Below are 9,456 nucleotides of genomic sequence, written 5' to 3'. Positions count from 1 at the left end.
ACCGTGCAAGAAATGTGTTAGACAGAAAGGAAATTTAAAAATAAACACAATAAAAGGGTTGGCTAAAGACATAATTAGACAGACTACTGAAAAACAAGGAAGCTTTTAACTCCTTGAAGCTGAAAGCAACAACTGGATTGTGGAAAAGTGTCTCAGTGAACAAAGAGTAAGAGGAAGGGAAATAAAGAGTGCAGATCAGCTGCTGGAAATGGGACTTCAGACATGGTCAGTTTAGTTAGGGCAGGAGGAAATACCTGGAGGATGAGGGAGATCAGATGCACAGATAACAGAGGGAGTGCTGAGAAGGCAAATGTAGTGGAGGATCAGAAGTTCTCCTCTTGCTCTTAATGCACATCCTGAAAAGTCTCATTTTGATATGATGGGAAAAGACTGTGTTTAAAGTATTCAAAACAAAGAAAGGGCAATTACAACACCAACAACGTTTGATACTTAAAGTTACAAGAAGACATTTCCTTCACTCTACATCTTTCATTTGGTCTGTTTTTCTCTCCATTGTTTTAAAATGCTCTCTAGATTTCTCTCCTACCAAAGCCTCCAGCATTAAGAACGATAACCCTTGTGTCTTGCACAGAGTCGAAGGCACCAAACAATCCACTGCCATGGACTGTCAGTGCCACTTTTACCGTTGGCACACATTGAGTGATGCTGGAAACTGTTGGCCACTCTTGCCTGATGGAGGAAAGAAGAAGAAAAAGGTTAATTGAACTGTTCTCTTTTTAGACGGCCATGTTGACAGTGATCTCAACAGATCTGTGTTATCCATCTTTCTACAAGATCATAAGGAAAAAATGTATTTATTGTGTTGGTAAATATATAGGAAAAATATATGTTTGTGTCCAGTTACTCAGCAAAATACATTTCTTACCAGCACTCTCAAAGGAGAAATCTTTCTTCTGAGAAATTGCTGCCTCCCAAGCCTCTGTGACTGGAGACAGGAATCTGGAGAACAACCAGCAGTGGATGGGGTGTTGGTAGGTAGGGTCTGGCGGCCGGAAGATCTCGCACTGTACTGAAAGGCAGTAGCACCTCCCTTGATAGGTAGTGGTGTGTGGTGTGTGATCCAAGCAGACGAAAGTGACGTTGTAAACTCAAGGTATATATTGCTGTGTTACCTGCCAATAAACGCCATTTGCCGCCCACCACATTGGTGTCTGCGGGCTGATGACCCGAGCGGCCTGGGGGTGGCCATCGTGCTGTTCCTGAACCAGGTCGCTGTTGCCACCTTGTGGCTGCAACAAGCTGCATATTTATACAGCCAGTGGGTTTGAAAACAAAAGCAGACAATGAATTAGAAAGGGGATGGCAAAAATATCATGATTTATTAAAAAATAAATACCACCAACACACAGACACAGAATCTGGGACTCTGATGAGTTACATTAAAGCTGTTATCGGTTAGAGAGCAGATGACGGACACTTTATTAGTTTTTAAATGCTTCCAGCAATTAGTTTGCTCAGGGCATCCTTGACCTCCTTGTTCCTCAGGCTGTAAATGAGGGGGTTCAATGTTGGAGGTATCAGTGAGTATAGAACAGACACCACCAGGTCCAAGGACAGGAAGGAGATGGAGGGGGGCTTCAGATAGGCAAAAAAAGAGGTGCTGGCAAACAGAGAGACCACGGCCAGGTGAGGGAGGCAGGTGGAAAAGGCTTTGTGCCGTCCCTGCTCAGAAGGGATCCTCAGCACGGCCCTGAAGATCTGCACATAGGACAGCACAATTAAAATAAAACACATAGAAAATAAACAGCCACTAACCACAATAAGCCCAGCTTCCCTTAGGTAGGTGCTTGAGCAGGAGAGCTTGAGGATGTGGGGTATTTCACAGAAGAACTGGTCCAGGGCATTGCCCTTGCACAGTGGCAGTGAAAATGTATTGGCCGTGTGCAGCAGAGCATTGAGAAACCCAGTGGCCCAGGCAGCTGCTGCCATGTGGACACAAGCTCTGCTGCCCAGGAGGGTCCCGTAGTGCAGGGGTTTGCAGATGGCAATGTAGCGGTCGTAGGACATGATGGTCAGAAGACAATACTCTGTTGACATTCCAAAGATAAAGAGAAAGACCTGGATAACACATCCTGCATAGGAAATGGCCCTGGTGTCCCAGAGGGAATTGGCCATGGACTTGGGGACAATGGTGGAGATGCAACCCAGGTCAAGCAGAGAGAGGTTGAGGAGGAAGAAGTACATGGGGGTGTGGAGGTGCTGGTCCCAGGCTATGGTGGTGATGATGAGGCCGTTGCCCAGGAGGGCAGCCAGGTAGATGCCCAGGAAGAGCCAGAAGTGCAAGAGCTGCAGCTCCCGTGTGTCTGCGAGTGGCAGGAGGAGGAACTGGGTGATGGAGCTGCTGTTGGACATTTGCTGCCTGTGGGCATGAGGATCTGTGCAAGAAGGAAAATATAGTGATGGTTTAGATGAGACTTCTCTGGGAAAATCCAAAGCCATTTCCCCCGGACCCTCCCACCCCATCACACAGAGACACTTTTCTTTTTCCAGGAGAAGGTCCTGGCTGGAGCCCTTGTCAATGCTTGATGAGTGTGCAATGAAGAGCAGGGTCTGTGCACAGGGGCTCTTGAGCAGTCAGCCGGACCCTGTGTGCTTGGGTGGGGCCGTGGCCAGTCCTGGGGTTCAGCTTTGTCCGATGGAACCACTCCTAGTGCAGAAGGGACTGTCAGCGTTTGTTCTCCCAGTGATAAGGAACCAGGACAGCACAAGCCAGTTTGAGAGGTCTGGGGTTTCTGCAGCTCCTTGTCCCCTCCCACCCTGGGGAGAGTTCTTGGGTGTCAGAATCCCTCAGCATTTCTGCTGCACTCAGGGAGAACAGAGCGAGTCCTGCGAGACCAGAGAATGCCTGTGGGTCAGTGCAGAGTGAGGGCAGCTGGTCTGTCCCTCTGTCTTGCTCCAGCTGCCCTGGGCTGGCACCTTTCTGAGATGGAGGCTGATCACACTCCCATGTTACCCTGAAAAGCCACAAGGCACTGCTGAGAGCAGAGGGATCCACCTCAGATCATGACATGTCTCACCCTTTCCTGAGGTCTCAGAACCCCACGTTTAGCCCAGGACACATATGGCTCAAAAACCCCAGCCCCACAGACTGCATTGCCCACACCCCACAGGTCAGAGCAAAGCTGGACACGTGTTCCCATGGACACACCTGCAGGAAAGGACCCACAAGATCAGGCTGTGACTCTGCAGCTGAAACTGCCATCCCCAGAGAGCCTGACAGCAAGAACAAGATCACAACAGCAGTGACCCAGAGCAGGGGAGCAAGAAGGACAATGCGGTGAGGGTGGGTGTGAGAGAGGCCAGGGCAGAGGCAGCCGGGCACTCAGACAGCGTCACCCTTCCCCAGCTGTGCAGCCACCTCCCAGACACCAACATTGCCGGGCAGCTGCTCTCAGCCCCTGTGCTCTGCAGAGGAACTGGAGCTCTGGCTGCACAGGAGCTGCTCCATGCCTTGGAGCCCCCGGCCCTGAGGGCAGAGGCTTTGCTGGGTGGGAGAGGAGGCCAGGGGGCTGCTCACAGGAGGGATCTGCACTGTGGGGGATCGTACAGACATTTCTGTCTACTTTCTCCCTTAAGAACTCCGGGTTTACTTTCCACTCATTGCTTATCATTTCCCTGCTGCTTGGAGATTCTCCCCCTGGGACGTGTTTCCCTGTCCATGTCTCTTCCCTGTCAGTGCTCACAGACCCCATCCCACCCTCTGTGCCCTCCCCCTGGCCCTGCAGATCCTGCCTGTTCAAAGGGCACTGCCTGGGGGCATCTTCCTGTTTGCAGGTTGGAAAAGAGGTCAGCTAAGATCAAAGATGATGCGTCCAGCAAAGGTGATGCAGGTGCTGTCCACAGGCAGGGGGGTGGTGAAGGGATGTTATGAGCCTTCTGGTAGATGTACTGAGCACTCAAAGTTGCAGTTCAGGTATCTCAGTGCCTTTTTTAGCATGAGAGCTCATTTTCATTTTATCCTTTCCTGCACCTCCCATCCCTTGGGACAGCAAACTGAAAAGACGGGGTCATTCACTCAGAAAAGTCCTGGGGGTGATCTGGAGGTATGAGCACGTCTGACCCACACAGCACCCTCTCCACCGCAGAAGCACCTTTTCTGCCCTGATAGAGGTCACTCCTTCACCCAACAGCTACTCCCCACAGCACCATCCAGATCTCCCCAGGTAGGGTCCCTGCTCTGCAGGACAGCCCTGGGGTGCAGGAACCCTGCTCTGCAGGACAACCCTGGGCACCCAGTGCTCAACCGGCTTCACTGCCGTGCAAAATTGCCTGACTAGAACCCTCTCCTCACAGAACCCACCAGCTCTGCCTGTGCTAACGTTAGGAGATGCCTCCAGGAACTACAGCTGCATTGCCCTGCACCCAGAGACTTACCGTGTCAGAGACTGCAAAGATTGCTCCTCCAGTGAGCTCTCAGTCATCCTCCCAATCCTGACCACCTTTAATCTCTCTCTGCCTTGCTCGTCTCCCTGAGATCCCCAGGCAGAGCCCTCAGCCCTGCTGCGTGTGCAGAGGAGCTGCTCCTGGGCAGAGCTGTCTCTCTGCAGCGCTGCCGCTTGCCAGGAGCTCCCTCTGTCCCAGGAGCCCAGCCCAGCTCAGCAGCACAGGAGCAGCCCAAGGCGCTTTAATGACCCCTCTGGTGGGTTTGGTGCTGAGTCCGTGAACTTTAGACCCTGAGGAGAAGCTGAAGAAACCTCTCAAGAAGTCAAAGTCAAATTCAAACTCCAAAGTTTCTTGTAAAGCTAATGGATCCCATTGGGGAACACTACTGAGGAACTGTCCCCAGGGTTGGTTAGAGCAGAAAACTGGAGGCAGAGATGACAGGTCAGGTAGAGCAAAGCAAAGGTCTGTTGGAAAGTAAAATGTGGGAAAGCAAGATGTGCGGTTCCAACCACCTGGATGATAAAGGAAGATCAATACTAACATGATCATCCAGATGGTCGAAGACATAATAGTAACATAGTAAAATATAAAGGTCCTTGGACAGATTACTTTGAAGTACGTTTCTCGTAACTGTAAAAAGTTATAGCCCAGACTCGTGAGAATGGGATCTCGGGCCGGATAACCGCCCCCAAGTGCATGGGATGTGTGAATGTCCTTGGGCCTGGTCTGTGAATGAGTGGAAAAACAAGTGAGACAAATATCACTTGAGTTTAGTGTGTTCTTAATAACAATTAGTGGAAAAACACCTTTTTGTAAACATCTTAGTCCATGCCTGTATCTGTAAATCCTATAAATTGTCAATGGTGAATAAAGCAAGCAGCCTAATCCTAGGCCTAGGTCAGCTCTCTGCTTGGCCAGGCTCTGCGCTCCTTCCTGAACAAGATCTCTGCCTCTGCATGAATTTCTGTCTGCGTCCCGGTATGTGTCGATCCTAATTGCCGCAAAGGTCTCTCTGATGCTGAGTAAACCTGGATGTGTTTCATTAACCAAGGAGCCAAGCCCAGACCTCCAGCCCCTGGGAAGTCAGATCTGTCCCTCCCATGTTGCCCAGGGCCCTTCCTGGGGCAGTGTGATGTGGGGCTGTGCAAGGCCAAGGGCAGGACTACGGTCCCACACCTCCCAGGTTCCTGGCTGGGGACAAGGAGGCCATGAGGCCCCTGTGCTGGAAGGACAAGGTGTCTCCTCACAGGCATCAGAGGTGCAGACAACAGCCATAGCCAAGGGGAGAAGGAGCTCATGTCTGGTGGGGCTTTCAGCCTCTTTACATCCCTTGATCATCTCCACCACAGCCTGTCCTGTGCTGTGGCATCCCCTGCACCTCTTTCCCTGCAGGCTGCAGACATCCCCCCTGCTGCCCCACCTTGCTCTTGTCTGAGCATCTTCCTTCCTTTGCTGAGATCTCTGCATCCTCCCCAGCTGTTCCGTGAAGCACAAAGCCTTGGGCTGATGCAGACTCCCTCTGCTGACCTGCTCCACCACAGCACTGCCCTTCCAGTCACATTCCTTTCTGCTCATGTCCAGCCTGGACCTCCCCAGCTGCACTTTGGGCCATTATTTCTTTCTCACACTCTTTCCCACTATGAAGGAAGCCTCCACCACCTCTGAAACCACCCTTCAAGCACTCTCAGGCTACTCCTGCACTGCTGCAGCCTCCCCAGCGCTGCTGGGCCAAAGCAGCCCAGGTCCCTCAGAGGTGCAGACAACAGCCATAGCCAAGGGGAGAAGGAGCTCATGTCTGGTGGGGGCTTTCAGCCTCTTTACATTGTTTGATCATCTCCACTCCTCCTCATGCAACCCCGTGTGCAGCTGCCTTGTTCATGGTGAGCGTGCACCACGGGCTGGTGTGGGGACCTTGGAGTGCCCAGGCCCTTCTCCTCAGGGTCACTGCTCAGCGTGTCAGGTCCTGCTCTGTCCTGATGGATGGGGTTATTGTCCCACCCTGATACAGAACTGGTCGCTTCATCTTGTCAATATTCAGAGTTTTCTGATGGGTAAATAGCAGATGCGAGGAGCTCTGCCTGGGGACAGACAATGTCAGCTGAAGGTTGAGGAGTCAGCATGAGAGGGCAGAACAACATGGGCAGTGTTGTGGTCACTGGACATCAGCTACTGACCCACTGGTCATGAAGAGGAATTAGATGAGGCCTCCTTCAGACAAATGAAAGAAGCCTTATGTTTCCAGGGCCCTGTCCTCATGGCAGACCTGAGATATCCCAATATCTGCAAGGTACCATCATCCAGGAGGGGTTGGAGCTCATTGACAACATCTTCCTGACACGGGTGACTGAGGAGTCAGTGAGGTGAGGTGCCCCGTGGGACTTCACACTTACAAACCAGAAAGAGTTGGTCAGGATGGAACAGTCAGGGATGGGAAAGTGGAGCTGAGGCTCCTGGGAGATGATCACAAGGCAAAGAGCACAGCTGTTGTGCAGCATTTTTTACCCTTTCTCAAATACAATATCACAAAGGTGCTGCTAGCATCACTGAGTGGCTCAGATTTGGCAAGGAGTGGGTCCAGCTGAAATCGGCTCTGTCTGACATTGCTCAAACTCCTGTTGTCCTCTTAGAGAGGCGACAACTGTAGCACAGCCACACTCACCCCCTGTTCCAAGACTATGTAAATCCAGTACAGGGTGGCAACGTGTCAGATGTTACAAACTACTTGATCATGGAGAAGAAATGGAAAAGATCTTCTGTCAGCAACCTGACAAAGTCTTCTGTCAGTGAGCAGGTTCCTGTGGGGAACTGTAATTGCCCTGACTTTCACTGGCCAGGTAAAGCAGTGGGTGACAACAGTCCAGGATGCTGAGTTATCTTATTGACATGGCTGCCTGGCCAAGAAGGGTGATGCTCACCTGGTTCTGAAACTGGGAAACAAGAAAGAGCTGGTGAGGGATGTGAACATCAGTGTCCAGCTTGGCTGTTGTGACCAGGACACAGTGGGGTCCCAGGCACCAGAGAGGAGGGAAGAAGGCCAGTAGCAGAGCACAGGCTGGTGGAATCCAGAGAAGTCTTGTACATAACTGGAGAACACCCAGGAGTGGATGGGGCTCAAGTCAAGTGTTACTTGAGAAACTCAGACAAAATTATAGAACAAGAGATGGGTCATTTGACCAGGTCCCTGAACACAAGTATCACTGTGCACAGCACCTGAGATTCCCAGGAACACCCACCTCTCGGTCCAGAGGTGTGTGACTCCTCTTGAGGTGTCCTGGCCTGTCTCCTCACCCACGTGGTGATTTAGGTACCCGCTTTTCCGATATATTCAGTCTTTATCAGGAGACACTCCAGATCAATATGAACAGCAGACTGCTGAAACCACCCGTTCTGGGAAGGGAGGGAAGGGTGAGCAGGGAATGAAATAGAGGAAATACTGCTTTGTTGCTGTTTATTATGGAAATGCTCACTGTTTGGCTGTTTCTGAAATCCCCCTAATCATCCGCACCAGACTTGAAGCCTTTAGGAAAGTGATCACGGAGCCTTGGCTTGTAAGAGCATTTTAGATGTTAGTGAGCCCTCTGCTGCCGTGATCCCGAACTGCAGGCGCTGAAAGAATGAAGAAACCTCTGATGAAGTGAAAGGCAGAAGCAAAACCCAAGTTCTGTGGGTGTTTGGGACCCCATGAAGGGCCATCACTGACACAGCTGTGAAGGAAACAACCAGTGCAGGTCCCTGTCCCTGGAGGCTGGTGAAGCAAAAGCCTTGAGACACTGGTTCCGGGTGGGGAAGTTGATGTGGAAGTGGCTCTGATGCCATGTCAGCCCTTCATGTCTATTTACCATCAGGATGGCTGAGCCCTGACCCCAGAACCAGACCAAAGAGACCCTTTCTGTCTTATGTTTCTCAGGCTCTGACAGTGCTCACTGTGAGGGTATTTGTGTTTTGGGGGTGTGTTTGGTGCCAAGTGCTGTTGCTTTAACCACAAGGCTCTGGTTTTCTGACGATTTGGCAATGACTGTGAGATACTCCAAACCCATTCAGCTTCTTTCAGAGACCTGGCAATGGTCACCAATCACCTAAGCTGTCCCAGTCCCAAACTTGCTCGAATCCTCAATTTGGGTCCATGCTCCAGCACTGAAATGCACACGTTCCTTCTGTTGCTGCCCTAAAATCAAAAAGAAAAATCAGTCTATTCCACATTAGTATGACCAGCCCATGCTCTTCAGGTCTTCTTCTTTAACACACTTACTGCTACGCATGGACCTCTCTCTTCCTGCACTCCCATGTGTCTCACAAACCTTTCACTCTTGTCGTTCAGTAATGGGCCAACGCTCCAGGAGGCTCCATCCAAGTGTGGGCAGTGTAAGAGAGGAGCAGAGCAGGATCAGCTCATGGGCCATGACTGAGCACAGCCACCCCAGCAGCAGCCATTCCCCATCTCCCAGGCACAGCCATGCCCACAGGATGCAAATGGCACTGCCATATATGATTAGTCCGAGGGAAACCTACCTCCAAAAATATGCTTCCTATTCCCCTTCCACCCACAGACATCAGCCACATTCCACTTGTGTCTCAGACATGGTTGTAAGGATTTGCTGAAGTCATCAGCCATCACCCTTTTCTACCCCATGTTCCCTGATGTCCCCTCTCTCCCACACCACACATGGCCAGTCACTGCTGCTCAGGTCCTCTCACTCTTCAGAAGAGGTCTTGAACTTCTTGGCTCTTCCTGATGCTTGTTATAGTCTTTCTCCCTCCAGATCTCACAGTGAGATTACTTGTTCATGGTAGGGCCTTTGTAACCATCTCTTATGAAATTGTTGTCTTTTTGTGATCATCAGTGCAGGTGTTATCACCGAAAAGCACCAAATATATCAACTCTGATACAGAGTGAAATGCAATAAAACCTTGCTGAGTCAACCCCATAGCTGTGTCTTTCCAGCAAGGAGTTTCTCCTGAGCAAGGGATCCAACCTCCGCCACTCTCTGCAGAGGCACATGAGCAGTGTCCATGCACCTGGGGACACAAAGGGTGACTTTTGCAAGATCACCC

At 51.0% G+C, this 9,456-nt stretch overlaps 1 protein-coding gene across 1 annotated transcript; it reads right to left on the bottom strand.

Moving 5' to 3' along the window:
- Positions 1-1,449: 1,449 nt before the first annotated feature.
- Positions 1,450-2,373, bottom strand: LOC136106420 (olfactory receptor 14A16-like). Its single transcript, XM_065846755.1, has one exon. It carries the CDS (start codon positions 2,371-2,373, stop codon positions 1,450-1,452), a length of 924 nt encoding a protein of 307 aa, XP_065702827.1.
- Positions 2,374-9,456: the final 7,083 nt, after the last annotated feature.

The sequence above is a fragment of the Patagioenas fasciata genome, chromosome 11 (assembly GCF_037038585.1).
Source record: "Patagioenas fasciata isolate bPatFas1 chromosome 11, bPatFas1.hap1, whole genome shotgun sequence".
Classification (NCBI taxonomy): domain Eukaryota; kingdom Metazoa; phylum Chordata; class Aves; order Columbiformes; family Columbidae; genus Patagioenas; species Patagioenas fasciata.
The sequence above is the reverse complement of the archived record's forward strand: the minus strand, read 5'-3'. Positions and strand labels throughout refer to the sequence as shown.